The sequence below is a fragment of the Topomyia yanbarensis genome, chromosome 3, assembly GCF_030247195.1.
Source record: "Topomyia yanbarensis strain Yona2022 chromosome 3, ASM3024719v1, whole genome shotgun sequence".
NCBI lineage: Eukaryota > Metazoa > Arthropoda > Insecta > Diptera > Culicidae > Topomyia > Topomyia yanbarensis.
The window spans coordinates 45,556,278-45,578,520 of NC_080672.1; the positions used below are offsets into that span (position 1 = coordinate 45,556,278).

The window sequence follows — 22,243 nt, forward strand, 5'->3', positions numbered from 1 at the left end:
ACAATTTGACAAAAAGTGCTTGTTTCATATACAGGGTGTTTGGTTCATGGTTAAGAATCTCCCGAGGGGTGATTGACTGTCATATTTGGAGAAAAAAAATCGTTCTACACATACATATACTTAGTTAAATCTTGATTCTCGATGTACAATTTTTATTCGATATGTATTAAAAAGTACTGAGCATTCATGATACTTTTGAAAACTTTTCGAATGCTACTTTCAAAACGACCAATCAGGACTGGATCAATAGATGGCTTTGTATTGGCTCTAATTCCCATAGATTTCTACTGGTTTGAACCAATATTTTCCGACAAAGTTAATTACTATACAAAGAGACTGGGTGTTGTGTATAGACGTACACAACACCAAAAAATGGTTTGGTGCGATCTACTCAAAACCCGAACCCGACCCGAATTCAAAAATCCCGAATTCGAAAAACCCGAACCCGAAAGTTTAAAATTTCAAAAACCCGGACCCGACCCGAATCCGAGAAATCCAAATTTGAAAACCCGGAACCCTACCCGAACCCGAGAATTTTAAATTTATAGAACCCGAACCCGATCCGAAACCCATCGGGTTAGGGTCGGGTCCGGGTTTCGGGTCCAAAAACCCAAACCCGACCATCTCTAAATGACACGTAACCCCAGATAGCGCAGTAAGATATTTTTGATGTCATTTTTTTGTCAGTTCCATAACGGCATGGCTTCGTTAGCGATGGGCACTGCGTCAACTCTCCTCTGTTTAAATTCACCTTGGTTGCCCCCACTAATATTTACAGACTGCCCAGAAAAATAATAAATTTTTGAAAACTCAATCGGCCTACCCCTGAGTCGATTCCTAGTCCCACCAGGAGTGTCTGCTCCAAATTTGAGCCAAATCGAACAAGTCTAGCTACCGGGCCAACGTGCTTGAAATTTGTATGGGATTTTTCGACAATTTACGTGGAGAAAACCCACTTGCTCACATTTTCGCCGCTGGGTGGCACTGTATACATCAGATTATCACCAAAAGTGAAACTTAAGAAGATAATTTTATTATCTACAACTTTGTTGAAGACTGCAAAGCGATCCGACTCCAATAGGAAAAGTTATTAAACTTTTAACGAAGTGATGTCTGAGTCAGTTTTGCATGGGGCCTAGCAGTGCATGATAGTGTATCAGTACTAGGTTCTAACAAACTAAACATTTTTGTGGATTAATGGTTAGATTTAGCTGAATAGTATGTTCGGAAGAATTGCAGTACATAATACGAGTTATGTTTTGGTTAGAAAATTTTAGTTCAATCTGTGACCGCATAGATGGCGCCAACACTAACTTTTCAACGAAGAGAGATAGAATATCGAGATGTTTGGAAGAATTACTGCAATATTCTTGTTCTACAACTTTGTAGAAGACACCTAATTTCTATCTCTCTTCGTTGAAAAGTTAGTGTTGGCGCCATCTATGCGGTCAGATGTGGAACTACAATTTTCTAACCAAAACATAACTCGTATTATGTACTACAATTCTTCCGAACATAGCATTCAGCTAAATCTAACCGTTATTCCATAAAAATGTTTAGTTTGTTAGAACCTAGTACTGATGCACTACCATGCACTGCTAGGCCCCATGCAAAACTGACTCAGACATCACTTCGTTAAAAGTTTAATAACTTTTCCTATTGGAGTCGGATCGCTTTGCAGTCTTCAACAAAGTTGTAGATAATAAAATTATCTTCTTAAGTTTCACTTTTGGTGATAATCTGATGTATACAGTGCCACCTAGCGGTGAAAATGTGAGCAAGTGGGTTTTCTCCATGTAAATTGTCGAAAAATCCCATACAAACTTCAAGCACGTTGGTCCGGTAGCTAGACTTGTTCGATTTGGCTCAAATTTGGAGCAGACACTCCTGGTGGGACTAGGAATCGACTCAGGGGTGGGCCGATGGGGATCATTTTTTTTTCTGTCACTCTAATTTACACTGATAGAGATCTTATCCCTTATTCTACTGAACGGAAACGTTCCCATAGCTTTTGTACAAAAACCGTATGTCTATAAAACCTGCCTGTAAAACCCATGAACTCCTACAGTTCCAATAGCTTCCACCAATTCATTATTTGTGGTCATGTATTACTAGAATAATCAACTCGAATAATTTTATGGCATTGACGTAAATAGCGAAAATGTAGCCACAAATACACCACATTTTTCAACTACAATGACTAAAATCTCCGATTACACATTGAAAGCCATTCAATGAAAAAATAAGACAACCCATTCATGTATTCCTAAGCAGTTGTGGAATCAACAAATAAAATATGTAATCAAAATTTCTTTTATTTTTTCTCAAATAATAGTTAGTGAAAATTATTATTGATTTTAATTCAAGACGTACATCATACCAAAAGAAAGCAAACTATCCAAGATGCAAACTTTGCTGAAATACATCGAAAAACGACAACAATTATGTTCATACATCCTGGCCATTAGGATTATGCAGGTAGGTATTTGTCCCAGCTTGATAAGCTTGTTTTAGACAGGACAACTCGCTACATCCGGAATCACACAAGGAAGACATCTCGGTCCAGTAATATTCCTCCTCTACTTTCATGACAAATTACAAAATTAAATTACAAAGACCCAGTCATTCTTTCGCCGACAACAGGAATTTTTTTTTCGATAAACACGGGATAAAACCGATACCGAGCTTCATCAGAGGGAACTGGAGAGCTTTGGTACGTGGTATGATCTGAACAGAATGGTTTTAACTCTCAAAAAGGCAAGCTTAAATTGTGACTTCAAGAAGCATCGCTCATAACACCCAACACAATCAAAATCCTCTTCTATGTTGTTTTTTTTAAATAAGAGAATCGATAACCTGAAAACACTCGATCATTTGTATTTCAAGTTACAAGTCCATTAAAACTAGAGATCTGCAACTAGCGGGGTCTCTGAGACACCTTGCCTTTTTGAGGGTTAAACCCGAGTAAATGCTCAATCGTTACGTTCATGCGGAAACGTCATCCGACTCAGTTTGGCTACCATCTCTTCGACTCCAGCGTTCCAAGAAACTTTTACATCAACGATCTCAGAGTCATCATCAATCAAAATTTGTAATTATTTTAAAATACGTTGTATATAATGATCATTTACTTTAAATCAACAATGAGATCAGTTGAATGTCAGTTGTTTCTGTCTGAAACGGTAATACGTTTGTGTCCAGGTTGAAACAAACTTTACAGGCTGAGACATGCTTTTCAAGCATTACCCCAGGTAAACTTTTAAGGTTTGTGCCGTGGCTGAAACGTTCGTGTCCAGACTAGAGCTTCCATACCGGGAATTTATTTCCCAGGAATCCCGGGATTTTTGGATTTCCCGGGATTCCCGATTCCCGGGAAATTGTGTTTTCTCATTCCCGGGATTCGGCAATCCCGGGAAAAAAAGATTTTTAATTTATTCCATACAACTTAGATTCTCCAATTGAAATTCTGTAGGAAATATCTCTACCGGCAAACATTTGGAGTGAGTAGTGAATGCAGATTGTGCTTTTTCAACTGATTTGCAGATTAAGGGACTATATATCTTTAGGCTCACTGATATGTTTTCGTGATTTTTTTAGGTATATAGTCCACGCCATACTCAAAACACTGCTAAAGAATATTGCATTCATTCAAATTTTTATTCAAAAATGGATTAATTTGCCGACCTTCATACCGAACCATTTCCTTACAGTAGCGTTAGTGATGCGCACGATATCTCTGCCACCGATGAACCGATTGATCAGATTTTTAACAATTCTTTTAATAGTTTATATTAATAGTTAGATCTTGAATGAAAGGGCTTGTTCAAACTAGTTATGGAAATTGCGTTACTTTCTTAAAAAATCGATGTGTGTTTGTTTCGAAACTTGGGATGGTTTGTAGTGATATCATGCTTAACGCAAACGCTATTTAAAATAAGGAATGTTTCTAGAACGTCTGCAGAAATATTTGGTCGGTTCATCGAATGCATATTTCGTCTTATTTGTTATATTGTAACTGTAATATCTGTAAATTTTTGGATGTATGAAAAGAAATACATAACGTTGTATCTGTCCAATATCATGCGCATCCAAACTCTTTTAATCCTTTCAAGGATGCAGGCAGGATTTTTGAAGGGATACGATCAAGCAATCCAGATACTTGCCCGTAACAGTAAATCGATAATAGGCTTCATCCATCGCTGCACAGTTCGTCCATTATCTGCTTGATTTTGATTCACACTTCATTCGAAATGATGCTGATCCTACTGTGACGGAAATGGATTCCATGTATAAACTTTCCTCTTTTGATCGGAAGTAACTGCATACTACCCTGAAGCAGCTCAATCTTTTCATTCAAAATTACCAAAGAAGGTGCTTTGCATTAAATTGATCACATTCCATCGTATCAGAACAACGAATTCCAATTTTGGACAGTAACTCCAGCAGCTGCGTTTAGTATATCATCCCAATAGTAATCGTAATTACCAAAATATACATATAGCCAAGTAAAAGTTTTGCGTAAACTTCAAACGATCAAATGATTGAATGATGTGTAGGCCACCAAATCGCCATCTTCTGACAACTGCTTTAGGGCAGATATACATGCAATCAAACGGGTTTGAAAGCATTTCAATTTATTCTTTTGTTTTCAAGATTCACCTTTTTATTTTTCTTCTGTATTCTCGGGATCCCGGGATTTCCCGGGAAATTTATTATTTATTTCCCGAATCCCGGGAAGCTGAAAACCGTCGGGAAATGGAAGCTCTAGTCCAGACTAAGGCTGGCAGCATCAACATTATTGTTTTGAGTAAAAAATTCGGTACACCCGAATCTCAACTAGACGAAGTCAAAAGAGCAACTACTTTTTTTAGTTGAATTTGTGATGAATCGGGTTTCCGAGCAGTTTAAAAATTGCTAGAATTAGTGTGAATTAATTTGGGTACGTGAAGTTTAATCTGGCGTGGTTTCTTTCTAGCTCCCATTTTTGCACACGCTTCAATTAAAAGTTAAAACATTTCCAGATTCCACAATCCCATCATCAGCAATTAGTAGTCTATTAAATTGAGATTAGAATCTATAGAATATATGCCAAATGTACTTACACTTCTTTTCTATACTGCACATAGCTGGAAAATTCCATGCTATCGGAAATTTCATAGCAGCTGTCCATCGATGTCAGCAGCAGATGTCGTCGGCTAACAATTCCCCTAAGTACGAATACATTGACTAGTATACTAAATACGAGGCTACTAAATACTGCACATAGAACGACTATAATCTCTGAAATAAAAAAAAAATGAAAAATGAACAGATGTAAATATCCTGACACAATTTGTCGCAATTACCATTACAGTACAGCGTTAATAAAGCGGAAATAACCCAAAGAATACAGCAACCAAATGCCAGATAAGCCACATTTCGAACATCCAATTTCTGATAATCTCCCTGATTCGAAATCATAAGATGAAGATTTGCAGTGACAAAACTAACATAGGAAGCTTCAATCAAAATAAACACGATAGTAGAGTAAATTGCTGAAACGGTGAAATAATTAGTATTCGAAAATCATGTAAAAAACTTTCATGAGCACATACATTCTTCAAACTCTGCCAGTGCCGCCTCCAGCAATAATGCCACGAACAGAAACCCAACGTGTATCATAATTAACTTTCCGAATGTCGTGTGAAAGTTCCTCTCGAAGGCATAGATCAGAACCGTCACGAACAGCGTCAGCAGTGCCGAACTGATGATCACTTTATCCGCAACGTCGAACGGATCCGGGAAAACCTGTTCGTCACAGACATATGCAGCCAGCACCGAGCTGCCCGTTTCCTCCACACAAAAATCCCGGTAAATCACCATCTCTTCTGCCCGGGTTACCATCAACGAACCGTTCTGAATGATCGTGAACAGGGCGCCGTCATCGCTGAACACTAAACTGAACCACGTAAGGGTAACATTAACTATTTAGCTAAACTTGTTTCCGAACGCGAAAAAAAACTTACTGCTTTCCTATGCATTTGCCGTTGACGGAAATGTTGTGCTTTAGATAGCGCCCAAAACTGTAGCAGGTCCGATGGTACATATCGACCTCTCGGCTGATGATCGACAAGCGTGACCTTCGCTGGGTGACACTGCAGCGAGCGATACTTTCGTGCCGGAACGATTCCTCCGGTGGACAGCATTTGTTGACGGTTAGCAGGGGGCTCGGGGTTATTGGGATGCGCTGAAATGGGATTAGGATTGGAGAACATTTCAATTGGTTTCGTTTTAGTCGCGTCTAGAAACAATTGAATGATTCAAAAAAAATTCTTTCTGATTGTAATGATATTCAATTCAGAATCGAGTAAAAGTGAAAAGTTCTTGAACCATAGGCTGAGTATCAAATGAATCTAAAAACGATTTAGTTCTGACCTTCTATACCACAACTACACAAACACATATTTCCATCCGACCATCGCGGCGATATTTGAAATCTAATACATCGGTTGCGGTGAAGTGAAACGATCAGTGACAGATTTTCGTCACAGCTGATCTAACATAATAGGATGTAGCATCGAAATGATATTCTGTGCAGTTAGTATCTGGAGTAACTCAAAAACGTTGAGGCTAATCCAATTCCGCAAATATGGTGTCACAATTCAATTGGAATTGTTCTGGCACGGTGCGTGACTCAACATCCAATATTAATAAATGCATGTTCCTCGTAAATATCATCTAATCATCTAACAAGGCCAGATAAAGGGCGGATACAAAATAATTGAAACAACTTTGTAGAATGTAACCGAATTTCACTCATTTTTTTTAAATGTATTATTTACATCCTTTGAATAGCGTGATTCCGCATTTTTTGCCGCATTTAGATACATGCGTGCGGGAATGGTATAATATCAATTCGTTGCATTCAGGAACATGACATGACCCTACCAAACTTAGAATTATGTGTAATCGGAAGCTTTTGGGTCATAATGAAGCGGGAACAAGGATATACCAAGGAGGAAGTAGTAAATATCAATAACATAATAACATGGATAAAAATGAGTAAATTGTCCCGGAGATGACAATACAAGCTTTTATGAAGTGAAAGTGTAAAGAATTTCTCCAACAACCTGAAATAATAGACACAATAGTTTCAAATTAAACAAAACAAATGTATATAACTGACCTTTTGTCTGATAAAATCTTGATAGTCGATAGTGAACTTAATGTGTTGCAATAATTTCGCGTTCATCCTTTATTCCTTTGATGTGAATTGAATCGAGACATGTCTTAACCAGATTGAAGCTTTAGTTGATATGCATTTTCATAAGTAACTGTTGGAGAAGTCGTAAAGCACGTGAAACCACAAACCTGTTCGTGTTGGATTAGGAACAACATCAAATTGAGAAATATTTGAAAAAACCACTAAATCTCAACCTACAATCATAGCTTAAGGCTTAAGCTGCGCTGAATGATTTAACTGGCAGTTCAGCGGCGATTACTCTATAAACTATTTGAACTCGCCAATAGAATACCGACACATGTCAATACCGTTTGAGTAATAATGGAAACGAAGTCTAGCTCGTACCTTGGACATGGAACGTTTAATCTACCGGCTGGTGAAACATTCCACGTCCAAAGTGTGAACAAGACTTATAGGCTGGTGAGTACATAGGAAGCATTAACATGATACGGACAATTGGATTTATGGGTGTACTGCACTTCAATAACTTTTTCTATGCTTTGTGGTTTGACGCAACTCAAAGCAGAAATATTAATTTAAAATCTAGACTTTTAGTAAGCCTTTAATTAATTTACTTAAACAAATCTAACCTTATTACTAAAGAATGAATTAATCAAAAATTTCAAATATCTCATAATTATGAATTTATTATATTGGCCATCTGTGAAGTAATATATTTTGTTTGTATTTCGTATTAAATCCCGATCAGAAGGGCATAACTGATTTATAACAAGTGGAGTTATTTATTTCAAAAATATTTTGAAACAGAACATGTTATAAATCCGGCTGGTTAAATGTTAAAATAACAAAAAATAAAACAAAAAACTGCCTAATCATATATAAATTGTAGCAAAATTTGTTATTATTTTACCAAAGTTATAACTAAATGAGATATATTTTTTTTTCTAAAAGATTAGATAAAAACTGTATATGATATAATCATCTATGACAGTGATCTAGTAACAAACGATCATTTCATAAATTGATCGTTTCATTAAAGACTATGCTATAATATTGATAGTATAGAAAACCGTCCGCAATTCACTTTCAATTCCGTTATCTAAATATAACAACAGCTGTTATAAATATCAACCATAGTTATAATAGTGTTATTGTTTTGTTATGCTCTTCTGATCGGGATAACATTCAACGAAAGGATATGGCAAATTGAACCACTGGAAATGTAGCTGGTTTTCAAGTAAAAATCTATACTATATTTATCGGCATAAATAGAACTTCTGCTCGGACGGGATATCACGTTTGATCAGTCGTTCGATTGAAACATAAAGTGTGTTTTAGTTTTAGGGATTGGCGTCAAACCGGCGCTAATCTATTCCGAGAAAAAGTTAGTGTCGGTTTCTGATGAGACGAAGTCGAAGTGGGTGTGCCCATGTAATAAGTTGAAATCGTTATTTTCTGACTTCAAATAATTATATCCAAATGCATGCTTTCGAGAAAAAAAATCTTTCACTTAAATATCTGATATTTCGCATATTAAATAATAGCAATATAGTTTAGAATCATTCGAAAACTTTCAAAATGATATAGAGGGATTCCATGAGAAACCGGCCGACCGCAAAATATGACCCTCGTCGATTCGAACGAAACTTTGCAAGTGTGTTCACTGTATGAATCTCCATGATATTCTCTGGCAATTGGAATATTTTGATACAAGAGCAATTTTTCAAAAGGGTGTAAACGTTTCTACGTGTATGACTTTCAATTTTGTTCGATTACTGTATTTTATACAGCAAAACTCTCTAAGAACAAGTTACAGGGAATGAATACTTCTGTCTGTCAAAAATATACACTGAAAAAAATGTTGTGTTATTTTTCAAAAAAAACAAAAATTTATGATAAAAATTTAAATTGCAAAAAAACCCATTTTCTGAATTTTTTTATATTTTGTTACCAAAAACCTAAAGAGAAAAGAAACATTTTGAATGTAATTACATGTTGGAGAAAAAATCGGTAAAAAAGTTTTTCTAACAATAACTTCGTACATGTTTTTAAATTTCATACTAATTGACACACAAAATTGTAATTTTATTACAGAATATAATTCTAAGCACCATTTAAAATCAAAATGCATTTAACAAAAATCTTCCAAAATGCGATAGTTGTCGAGATATTTGAAATTTTGCTCCTTCAAAACAATTAATTCGTGTAATTATGCTCTTTTTAAAAGTTATTCGCGTTACCCCATCATAAAATGTGAAAAATTTAATGTTAATCATTTTAAAGACGTAAAAGCAACTTTTTTAGTGTATTTGGATCATGGAGAAGCTTTCAATAATAAAGTTTTCCTAACAACAACTTTTGACATATTTTCATAATTCTTACTATTTGGAGTCAAAAATACAATTTTCTTTTTGAATATGATTTTAAACGCCATTCTAAATCGAAATGCTTCTAAAATGTAATTCAAAATTTTCTAAAATGTAGCAGTTCTCGAGATATTTTAACTTTTGTTTTAACAACACAATTATTTTGTTTTATTACGACCTTTTCATAAGTTAGTCGCATTTCTCCATCAAAAATAATAGGTTTTTCAAAAGGCCCGTAAACTTTCCTGCAACTTTCTTTTTGACATGAAGGCGATATTGTAAACCATTTGAAAGTTACATGAAAGCAACCAAAATATATTTCAACCATATGATTAAACTGATGTCTGATGATTAAACTATATAGTTGAATCATATTTTGGTTGTTTTCATGTAACTTTCAAATGTTTCACAATATCGCCTAGATGTCAAAGATAAAGTTGCAGGGAAGTTAACAGACCTTTTGAAAAACCTATTATTGTTGATGGAGAAACGCGACTAATTTATGAAAAGGTCGTAATAAAACAAAATAATTGTGTTGTTAAAACAAAAGTTAAAATATCTCGAGAACTACTACATTTTAGAAAATTTTTGTTAAGAGCATATCGATTTAAAATGGCGTTTAGAATCATATTCAAAAAGAAAATTGTATTTTTGACTGCAAACAGTCAGAATTATAAAAATATGTCAAAAGTTGTTGTTAGGAAAACTTTTTTATTGAAAGCTTCTCCATGATCCAAATACACTAAAAAAGTTGCTTTTACGTCTTTAAAACGAGAAACATTAAATTTTTGACATTTGATGATGGGGTAACGCGAATGTTAATCGTTTTAAAAAGAGCATAATTACACGAATCAATTGTTTTTGAAGGAACAAAATTTCAAATATCTCGAAATCTATCGCATTTTGGAAGATTTTTACTAAATGCATTTTGATTTTAAATGGTGCTTAGAATTATATTCTGTAATAAAATTACAATTTTATATGTCAATTAGTATGAAATTTAAAAACATGTACGAAGTTATTGCTAGAAAAAAATTTTTACCGATTTTTTCTCCATCATGCAATCACATTCAAAATGTTTCTTTTCTCTTTAGGTTTTTGGTAACAATATATAAAAAATTTTAAAAAATGGGTTTCTTCGCAATTTCAATTTTTATCATAAATTTTTGTTTTTTTGAAAAATGACACAACATTTTTTTCAGTGCATATTTTTTTCAGACAGAAGTATTCATTCCCTGTAACTCGTTCTTAGATAGTTTTGCTGTATAAAATATAGTAATCGAACAAAAAAATTTTGAAATTCATACATGTAGAAACGTTTACGCCCTTTTGAAAAGTTGCTCTTGAGTCAAAATAATCTTATTACCTGTGGAAAATATTTAGTCTTCCATGACGGTGAAACGTGGAAAGTTTCATCGGAATCTAAGATGGTCGGTCACGATTTTAATGATTTTCTGACGGATCTTCGTGGAATTCCTTATAATATCAGTACATTTTAACTGAATTTTCCAGTTTGTGAAAAACGCAAGGTGTCCATCTTACCCACAATGTCCGTCTTAGGTAACTTTCCCCTATATTTTAACGGAAAAAAATTAAATATTTATAAAAAAAATCCTCAAAATAAAAAATAAGCCTTTAACAAGGAGATTTTATTTTGAGCCGCTCAAAAATTCAATATGATTTCGATCGTTTATATGATTATCCCCTCTTAAATAGATCACCGTGTTGAGGAAGACATTTGTGCCATTTAAAGGAAAGGCTGACTGACTATCAACTATTAGAAGACAAAATCAATGGTTGCTGGTTGAGAACGAGGTAGTCGGGACGGATTTGGTTACAATATGGAAATGGAGTTCGGTACGAAGTTATTGATTAGTTTATATATCTTAAAATACTAGTGACGATAGCGATGTTAGCCGGGAGTCAATATTGGGCAATTTTTGTGTTTCATAATTTATGAATGGTAACTAATATAACTAGTGTCTGACGGAATCAATTTTGATAATAAGAGCTATAATCTGTAAACTTTAAGAGTCAAGTACAGAGGAATGTGCTGCACTGCATAATAAGACTAGTTCTGGAGAAAATTTGACAAAACTTGACACTAAATTTCCAGTACATATCGAAAGTTGACCGTAGTGCGTCCCAAATCCGTATTTGGGAATACAAAACTGATAGCCCACAAATAGCTTTATGATGTCTTTGGCAGAGTTACAATTCGATTTTCAATGTTCCAACTCCATTTGAAAGATTTACGATTGGTTAGTTATAGAGAATGCATGAATATATTCATTTTTTAAAAGAGCTATGTTTTTTAAACTAAATTGTTCATTAATTTTTAGAAAGCAGAGATAACAACCCCAGGAGTGAAATCAGCACAACCATGCAGTGAATTGTTTGAGTTTTGACACCCAGTGGGCCGAAGAAAAGCGATTCGAATTAAATGATATTTTACACCTTCGTAATGAGGGGCATTGCGCTGGAGAAGTGCGCGAGGATTGTGAGAATTCTACAGGACTACGACTGAATTTGATAAAAACTTGAATAAAATTAAATTTGCTTATGTTTTTTTTTCATCTCATTCCATTTAACATATGATTAAATCCTTGAAACATATTTGAAGTCATAAATTGAAAATCCAAACTTTAAAAATAAGGTTCCATTTTTTGACACGGTTCCGGTTTTGGCAACTAGGTTTTACACCAACCGACGTAACCCCACAAAATGAGCCGGATGAACTTCGTTTGACAAATCTCAGTGGTTTGTTTACATGAAAGTTACGTGAGTTCGAATGTAATAGATGAGCACCCGTTGCACTCGCACTCACACAACTGACAGGGTAAACAAACCACCGAGAATTGTCAAACATGAACTTTATTCACCATGAGTTCATTCGTGTCGTCATCTTGTAGAACTCAACTGCAAAAAATAAAAGTGTTGCCAAAAACGGAATCCTCTGTATAATCTTTTAAGAAATTATATAAATTTCGTTTGGACGGAAATTTGTGAAGATACTTTCCAACAAAGTAAAAATAGTTTGTTATCAGCTAACATAATTGATTTCTATGATCCCACAAAACCGCTTGTATAACAAGTAACAGATGCTTCTTCCTATGGTTTAGGTGGTGTATTAGCTCAAATAGTAGATAGATTGGATAAGCCTATATGCTTCACTTCCTTTTCATTAAACACTACCCAACAAAAGTACCCAATTTTACATCTGGAGGCCCTTGCTCTAGTTTGTGTTGTCAAAAAGATTCATAAATTTCTTTTCGGACAAAAATTCAAGGTATTCACTGATCACAAACCTTTACTGGGGATTTTTGGGAAAGAGGGGAAAAATTCAGTCTTTGTAACAAGATTACAAAGATATGTAATGGAGATCTATATCTACGAATGTGAAATAGAATATACACCAGGTTCAAAAATGGGGAATTCAAAAATTTGTAGTCGTTTTCCCTTTGACCAAAAAATCCCCAAAAGTGTAGATTCCAAAAAGTATAAACAGTCTGAACTTTTCAAATGATTTTGGACTTTGCGTTGATTTCGAAAGAATCCAAATTGGATAAGTTTCTAACATAAATCATAAAGTTTACTACAACTACTTGGCCGAAAAATGTACCAAAGCAATTTAGAAACTTTTACGCACTTAAAGAGAAATTACAAATTGTTGATAATGTTTTGTTGATGGAAGATAAGGTAGTTATCCCCGAGAGAATTAAACCCGCCGTTTAAAGCTGGCATGACGAAAATGAAGCAATTAGCTAGAAAGACAATATACTGGCCAGGCCTGAATTTAAACATTGAGGAGTATGTTAAACACTGTGAATCTTGTGCAAAAATGACAATAATATCAAAATAAAATCTACAGAAACCTGGATTCCAACAACGCGTCCGTTCAGCAGATTGCACTGTGATTTCTTTTATTTTGATAACAAAGTCTTTCTGTTAATAGTCGACAGTCATTCTAAATGGCTAGAAGTAGAAATGATGCGCTATGGAACAAACGCTAAATCTGTAATTCGAAATTTTATACCTGTTTTTGCACGTTTTGGCCTTCCGGATGTTGTAGTGACAGATAGCGATCCCTCTTTTAACTCTAAAGAGTTTATTTTGTTCCTAGAACACCAAGGAATTAAAGTTTTCAAAAGTCCACCCTATAACCCTGAAAGCAAAGGCCAAGCAGACAGAATGGTGAGGGGGATTAATGACGTTTAAAAAAAAAATATATGTTTGATGAAAAGACGAGATCTTTGGAAATCGAAGACCGATTAAATTTATTCCTAATAAATTACCGTAATAGCTCTTGGTCTTGGTCTTGGGACGGAAGGAGTGTTTCCTTCAGAAAAAATACTTTCTTTTAAATCCTAAACCTTGTTGGATTTGATTAATCCACGCCTTAATTACAAAAAATATTTGCATAAGCCCAATAATAAGAAATCAGTAAAAATAAACGATGAACATTTTGACAAAACTTTAAGTTGCTCAGATGATTTTGATAAGTTAGTGGCGGGGGATTAGTTGTACTACAAAAATTTTGATAAAAAAGATTTAGATTTAGATTCCAAATTTATTAAAGAATTGTCTAAAAACCTTTTTCAGCTATATCTTAGTGGTCATAAGCTAATAGCTCATCGAAATCAATTGAAGATGAAGCCACGTGGTCAGTCAAAAGTGTTCATAACCATGGGCATGAAAGAATCCGAGAAGCTGACCAGAAGTATTTCAAAAGATGACGATCTCCTAGACTTGCCGGATGTTCCTATGGTACCTGAAAATATCCAATCGGAGAAAAAGCGTCATGTGCTGATACGTAGTCCTCTTATGACAAGATCGAAGGCCGCATCAGCCAAATGAGCAATTGAACATATAAAAATAGTAATCAAACAAAGTCGTACTGTTATGCGATGTCGAAGTTTATTGAAATTTACCTGATATATTTTAAAGAATAATTCTTGATGGATTTGTATAAAAAGGGGAGAATTGTAATATCCCAATGGTTTTGGGTATTCTGCATTACGAGTGCATTCGAAATTGTACTAAAAAGATACTCTCATGAGAACAAATAAAGAGATGGATCGTTCGATCTTTAGCCGTTGTCGTACACGGAGACAATTAATAATTCCTAGTGTTAAATTTATTAAAGTCACTTGAGAAAACCGAATAGTGTTAAATCATTTAATTTAATTATAAAACGAGATTATTAAAATCCCAAAATAACACACCTTATCAAATATTAAGATAACAATAAGCATTACGAATTATAAATAAAACCACGGGTCACGTTTTTAAAAGAACACTGTATAGACGTTTGAGGGAAAGACGGGACAAGTAAAAATTAACATTGTAACATTGGCTGAAAGTTGGTCATAACTCGGGAGATTTATTGGATCTCTCCAAGGCAACCAACGTAGAGCGAAGCAAACAAATTTACGTTGCACTGCTTCAATGCACTGCACTCCGTTGTGGTAAAAAGGCGACCAAGCGACTGCTGAATATTCTAGTAACGAGCGAACAAGGACTACATACAACGCCTTCAAGCAATGGATGTTTTTGAATGATTTAGTCATCCGGATTATGAAGCCGAGCTGTTTGGATGCTTTGGACACGATATGTGATATGTGATCACAGAAGGACAATTTACTATTTAGCATGATGCAGGTCTCCCGTTTCAAGTTGCATCCTAGCAGCGAATATTGGAATATGATAGGGTTGTGTTTACGTGTGAAAGTGATAGTAGAGCACTTTGGTGCGTTTAGTACCATTTTGTTCAATTGACATCAATTAGCGAAGATATCGAGCTGCCATTGCCGAAACTGGGTATCATTTATATTACAAATTCTTAGGTATAATTTAAAATTGTCGGGCTAGGAAAGCTTTAAGCATTTCAAAGAGAGATTGACGTCATTGATGTAAATTAGAAATAGAAGAGGTCCAAGGTGACTTCCTTGTGGTACACTAGAGGTAACGGTAATTGTTTCAGAGATACTATCTTCTATTTTCACTGACATTTCGCGGCCAACAAGATACGAGTTTAACAGGCGAGGAACATTCCGTGAAAAGTGGAGTGGAGAGAATTGGAGGACAATAAAAGAAGGTAAATTGTAATTTATTTTGTTTGTTTATTTGTTTACCTTTTTTTATGCGCGAAGATCCGAAATTCTTGCAGAGGCACCTGAACCGCCCTGACAAAAGGGTCTGCCGAGCAAATAAGAACCCGAGTAGTGGGCAAACCGCTTCTTACATTTGGCTCACATTTACAGAGTCACTATCTCTTCTGCATAATCTGTTCTGCATGAAGTCTTTTGGCACAACATCGTCTGACATAAAACATTACTATGCCCCCGTACACTGTCGCATATGTCAGCGGCGCCATAATCGCAAATGCTATAACAGTTCCAACCAACAATATACTCAATTCAAAATGATCGCTAACATTAGCGAATAATTGTTGTCGAGTATTATGTCTGTTACTCTGTGGTATAAGTACCGTTTGGCATAAGATATGAAAATACTTTCGCATGTATTTAGTGCAACATGTTTGAGTAAACCGAGCAATCTGGTGGATCGTACATCTGCGTACAAAACATTTCCAATGCAAAAGAAAGATAAATGCTCAAAAAACCAACCAAACCATTTGTCAAAATGTGCATTCATTTCGATTTAAATATAAATTCAAGGAAAACTCGAAAGAAGGAATCAACACCTATGTTTAAATAAACCGGACAGACGAAAATATGATAAGCCGGCGTCAGCGGTAAAACATGATGATGAGTTATGTTCTACCATAGACCATGCGGTAGACTTGGGTGCAACGCCCAACTCCTACTCTGCAGAAGGCAAAGAATTCTTCACATTTCCTTTCGATCATGCCCATATGAGCCTGCCTAGTTCTAGTTTTCCGTTCTAAGTTTATAACTGATTCGCTCTAGAATACCTATACGTCTTTCAATTTCATTGCTTTCGTTTCTCTTAGTCTCAAATTTGCCGAAAATAGCCAACAAAATCGATACAGAAAATATGATAAGTTGGCACACAAGAATTACTTGGCATACAAATTCAAAGAACTGCTCATGTTTGAAAGAAGGAACCATGTTCGAGTAAACCGGTTATACGAGAGGATAATAGGTTTGTTTGCGAGAGGCCGCCACTTTCGACGGCACAAACACCGCATCAGTTCCTTGAATTAGGTAATACGCAAACCTTTGGTTTCACCACAAAAATGAATAAAAGCATTAACTTTTTAGGAAATGGGGCATTCTGGGAAATGACTTTCTGGATAATGGGGCATTATGGATAATTGCTTTCTAGGGAATAGTACATTCTGGGAAATGTCTTTCTAGGGAATGGTACATTCTAGTGTACGGCTTTCTGGGAAATGGCTTTCAGGGGAATGGTATACAATCTGTTGTGAGATACTTTATCGAATACTTTTGAAAAATCAAAATATATTGCGTCGGATTGTTGACGCTTTTCAAAAGCGAGGACTAAGATGCTAGTATAGGGACCCATTTTCACAGTCACGTAACCTAGTGACTAAAAGGAAATTTTCTTCTAGTCACTAGACGCCGTGACTGTGGAAATATGGCACTACGTAATCTAATTTGAAGTAGTAGAGCATTGCTTCACGACATTCGTCGAAGATATGAGACGCAGCAGCGTACAATTATCTTTTCAAGGACCTTAGCCAGACAGTTCGAAAGCGAGATTCCTGCGTAATTTCCAGTTTTGTGAATTGGAATAGATTCTTTCTATGCACTCGGGAAGACGTCATGAGTGATTGAACGGTTGAAAGTAATGCCAATCGTCCGATCGTGCTCTTTCTTCCCTTCATGAATATTGGAAGCAATCAATCCGGAACTGGTCCTTTCAATGGGTCAATGCTGAATGAAGCTTTCAACAGGTTGGTTTCACTCGTATTCAACCAAGGGAGAGTGATATTGTACGATGGTAAGGCTTCCATATGGTCTTGTGACGGAGAGACAGCAGAGTTGCTGAATACCCCGCGAAAGCATTTTTCAAAAAGATGTACGGATTCGGTTGTGGCTGTGGCACAGGAGCGGATCCAGAAAAAATTTCGGAGGGGGTCCGAAATTTTAATTTTTAAATGTTCATTGTACAATCTGGTTTGGAATGATTTGGAATTAAAAACAAATTTAAAATAGAAACTTTTTTTAAATTTCTTAAGAAGTTAAAAAATTTCGGAGGGGGTCCGGACCCCCAGGACCCTCCCCCTGGATCCGCCACTGCTGTGGCATCTTCTGGATAACCAGTTACGGATAAATTGACGGTATACCAGGATTTTAGTAGTCAATTGGATTCAAATAGCGTTGAAGGTTTTTATAGAATGATCCAACACGCCTTTTACAAAAAATGTAAATCAAACCATGATGCCAAACCACAATATTTCAAAAATGTTAAGTGAAAAAAATTTTGTTTATAGTTTGGTCTTCTTGAAGCTAAAAAGCTCTTCTCATGCACTATTAAAAATATAATCATTCGTCGAATAATCCAATATAGCAATGATAGAATGACTTAGAACCCCAAGTTCTCGTATTCTGAAAATCGTTGGGGTCTCATTGTGTTCTTATTTAATTATATTTGGGAAAAGCTGCATGGATCAGAACTGCTATGAAAAATAAAAAAATATCACAATATTAAAGAAACACTTTGAAAAATAGAACAAACATTTGTTTCAATGCCTTTATGCACTAGTCCGAAGTCCAATAGGTGGCAAACTCCACTTCTGCCACCGGATTTTTTTTTGCATCATTCAATATGTTGAACCTTCCCAAAATATGAATCGATGTGACGTACGTCGCAAAAAAGGATAGAAGAATGTTTCAATGCCGTCAACAGTTAGGCCATAATATTTCTCTAACCTAAAGAATCACATCCTATACTTAACCTTCAAATAGTGACAAGCGTAGTCTCCGCTTTACCAATCGGCACACAATAATATATTATGCAGCCCGCACAGAACCATTCCGCGATAGATTGCTACCATCTGCTCAATATCTGTATTTGCCTGAGGGGCTACATTGACATTTTCGGCAAACCAAACTGGCAATAAAATATTCATCGCCACATTAGTCCACTGACGAGCTCGTTCGGCCGCCAGCAATGTGCCTACCCAAATTCGACGGCTGGTATGAATTGCTCGTTATCGCAGTTCCTCCTTATTTACACTCGAAGGTAATTATCTACCGTGCACCGCCGCACACTGCAAGCCCACCTCGATAACGCGGCTCTCGAATATCGAAACCGGTTCAGGACTGTGTTAACCTAATGCCCCGCAAGGTTCTAGTTACATACTACTGCTTCACATTACCTGCCGATTGACGGCGCACTTTAATCCATCATCCCCAGCGTCTGCGCCAGCGGCCTTGGCCGGCTCGGCAACGGGTTTCTTCTCTTCGCCGACATCCTCGGTTTGATTTAGTGCGGACGCTATTAGCTTATTCATGGCGTCGTGATAATCGGCCTTGCGTTGATCCTCGTCCTGTAGATACTCCTCATCGGGATCGCCCATTGTGGTTAAGTCCTCATCGTAGGCCACGAAGTTAGCGCCACCTTCACGCACGCAAACCGCAACTACCACGGCTAACACCACCAGTGCAGCTGATTTTCTCATTGCTAACCCATCAATGCACCACACACAACACTTAAACTAGAAATCCTCACGTCACAAATCAAACCGATTCAACTCACTTCGAGGATGGCTCTTCACAAACTGAACCCGCGAAGGCACTAGCGTTTGATGGAACGCGCTCCCGGTGTGCACATTTAGCATATCTTGTTTTTTGTTATTTGTTTGTCACACGCAATTTACCCACACCTACCCGAGTTCTGAGGCACTAGCCGAACCGATCGGAGGTGGAGAGATGAAAATTCACACAGAAACAACACAAACGACCCGGTCCGTCCGAAAAAAAAATGGTAAGGTAAGGTAGGTAAGGTATCGTAAAAACCCCACACTCGTCAAACTTTTCGGATGAATGACTCAGTGCTAATGCGTTTGGCGTCCTCCTCGATTCAATTTAGACGGAAAAATGAAACAAGTTTCAGTGTTTACGGTTTACGTGCGCCGCGCCGGGCTTTACCAGCTGTAGGGGCCGCGGCCGCTGGTTGCAGTCGAATAAGTGGTTTCGCCTTGGTGGCGGGTAGGGACGATGTTGGAATGTTCGCACTTTCCGCGAAGTCTTACCCACAAAGCTTATTCAACATGTGTTCACAGCTGTCAATATGTATGTACCTAACATTTAGTTTGATTTGTTACCTACGTCCGACCCTGTGTCGTGCCGAGATATGGGATATCACAAATTGCAAAAAATCACCGGCGAAGGAAAGAAGCTAGCATTCGCGTTATGTATACAATGTGGCACCGAAGCAGGAGGGAATTGCCGAGCCGGTGAGTTATCTTGCGATGTCATCGGAACGATTCTATTTACTAATGAATCGGGTTTTGTGTGGGATAGGAGAGCCGGTTATGGCAATACAAATGGAAATAAGTCAACTGTTATAGATCCCATCGATATCTATCGAAATAAAATCCCGCACTTTGTTGCGGGATGTCTATGTGGTGTCTTTTGAAATGGTGGGATCCGTCAAATATTCAGTTGAGGCTTGGTGTAGCCATAACTGGCTCACATCCCCTATCGGCAATACTGTGGTATGGCAGAACTTCAAATCAGTAGAGCATGAACAGAGAATCCCGATCATGCGTTGAAACTTTTCTTTGTGGTTAGTTGGTACTGATGTGTTACGAGGTTACAGCATGATTCTATGTGGAGAATCGCGTAAACTTCTGCCCTAGCATGTCTACAAAATATCAATCCCATTACACGTTCAGTAGAGTTTTTTTTAGAAAAATGAAGGAAACATTGGCTTTAGTTGCATGCCAAAGTAGTAATAAATACAATAGTCACACTCGATTTGCTGTCCCTGGCTCTTGATGCGTGTGTATGCGAAAATTATATACCTACTAACTAAAGCCAATGTTTTAAACATTTATTATCTTCCTGACTTCTGTAGTTGTATTTCAAGGAGACACTATGAAAAATTTGAACTCAATCGGGCGTGATTTAAGAGTTCCCCAGAACGGTCATATATTGAGTATTTATCTCCGAATGGATCATTTCGCGGAATTTAATTTCCTATCGACGGGTTGTTATGTCAATGGTAATAAATCATAAACAAGGCGGACAAGCTTCCAGATGTTCCCAAATACAATCTCACCACGTGCGTAGTGCAATTCTGACATTTTATTCATTTTATTTATTTGTTCACATCTAACGAATTTCGCGCCAACTCGAACAAATATTGGCAGCACCCTCTCAGATTTTAATGAAACTTTCTGTACATGAAGACTTTGTCACAAAAAGTCACTTTGCATATATTGTTTTTCCAAAAATGATCTAGACTGTCTTTTGAAAAGGGCCTAACTTTTTTTACCAATTTTTTTCAAATGGCTGTAGTCTAAAAATGACAAATCCTACAAAAAATGTTGTAGGAGTGGTTTTCACAAAATTAGTCAAATTTTGTTCCAAGACAGGTAATTATGTTCCCTACCTACCGTCAAAAAATGTTGGGCACTTTTGAGGAAAAAAAGTTATTTGAAAAAAAACTTTACTTTGCTCAAACTGAATTTTTTTTCTTCAGTTTATTCTTATCGAAAACTAACTCAATGAAAGTCATGATCATCTCAGAATACATTTTCCCAGCTGCTAGTTGCCTGATACATGCACATGTATCAGTAACGAATTTCGAATATATTCATAACAAACTTGAATGAAGACTGAAATACTGGAAGATTGGAAGATCGGAAGACTGGAAGATTGGAAGACTAAAAGACTGGAAGACTTGAAGGCTGCAGTTCATTTGTTCCTCTCAAAACTGATAAATTTTATGAAACAATTGACAAACTTTTGTAAAATTTATTTTATGTCTGATGGAGCAGCAGCACAATACAAAAATAAGAAAAACTTTGCAAGCTTGTGTAGATTCCAGTCAAAGTATGAGTGAAGGTTGGAGAGAGAATGGGCCAAAATCGAAAACGAAAAAAGCAGTTTTTTTTCCACACCGAGTGTTAGATCTTTATAAAAATCAATTAGCTTATGTAAAATGTGTTACAGCACTGCTGATTGATTTTTATGAAGATCTAACACTCGGTGTGGAAAAATAACTGCTTTTCTCGTTTTTAATTTTTGCCAATTCTGTCTCCAACCTTTAGCGCAGAATGGTATTTTGTTGCAGCATCCCACGGAAAAAGACCCTGTGATGCTATTGCTGGCACTCTCAAGCGAATGGCAAAAAGCTAGTCTTGCTCGCGACTATGGAAATACCATAACAAATCTCCAAGAGTTATATAACTGGGCAGTTGAACAAACTGATAAAAATATCACAAAATTAATTTTCTGCTACATATTCACTGAACAGCACAACAAAATGTCAGAAGAACTCTAGGAGCTGTATAATAACACCAAAACAATATCTGGAACTCAAAAATTCCACAGTTTTGTGCTTATTCCTGGGGGCAAAGTAGAGACGAAAAGATATTCTAATTCAGAAGTTGAACCAAAAATATTGTCCTTGTATAGAAATAATACAAAATAGCATGCATGAAGATAGTTTTAAGACAAATGTAAAATATAAAAATAAATAAATAATTATGTAAAATTCAATACATAATGTT

The 22,243-nt window shown here is 36.3% G+C and overlaps 1 protein-coding gene across 1 annotated transcript in view; it reads right to left on the reverse strand.

Annotated features, from left to right (window-relative positions):
• The window catches only part of LOC131690117 (uncharacterized), a 34,699-nt gene extending 15,048 nt beyond the window's left edge, over positions 1 to 19,651 (reverse strand). Inside the window, exons 1-5 of the mRNA XM_058975652.1 lie at positions 18,881 to 19,651; positions 6,006 to 6,226; positions 5,595 to 5,938; positions 5,346 to 5,534; positions 5,103 to 5,280 (exon numbers count right to left, since the gene is read on the reverse strand). Of these exons, the coding sequence (XP_058831635.1) occupies positions 5,103 to 5,280; positions 5,346 to 5,534; positions 5,595 to 5,938; positions 6,006 to 6,226; positions 18,881 to 19,183 (1,235 nt within the window). The 5' untranslated portion in view covers positions 19,184 to 19,651. The remainder of the gene's footprint in view (positions 1 to 5,102; positions 5,281 to 5,345; positions 5,535 to 5,594; positions 5,939 to 6,005; positions 6,227 to 18,880) is intronic.
• Positions 19,652 to 22,243: the final 2,592 nt, after the last annotated feature.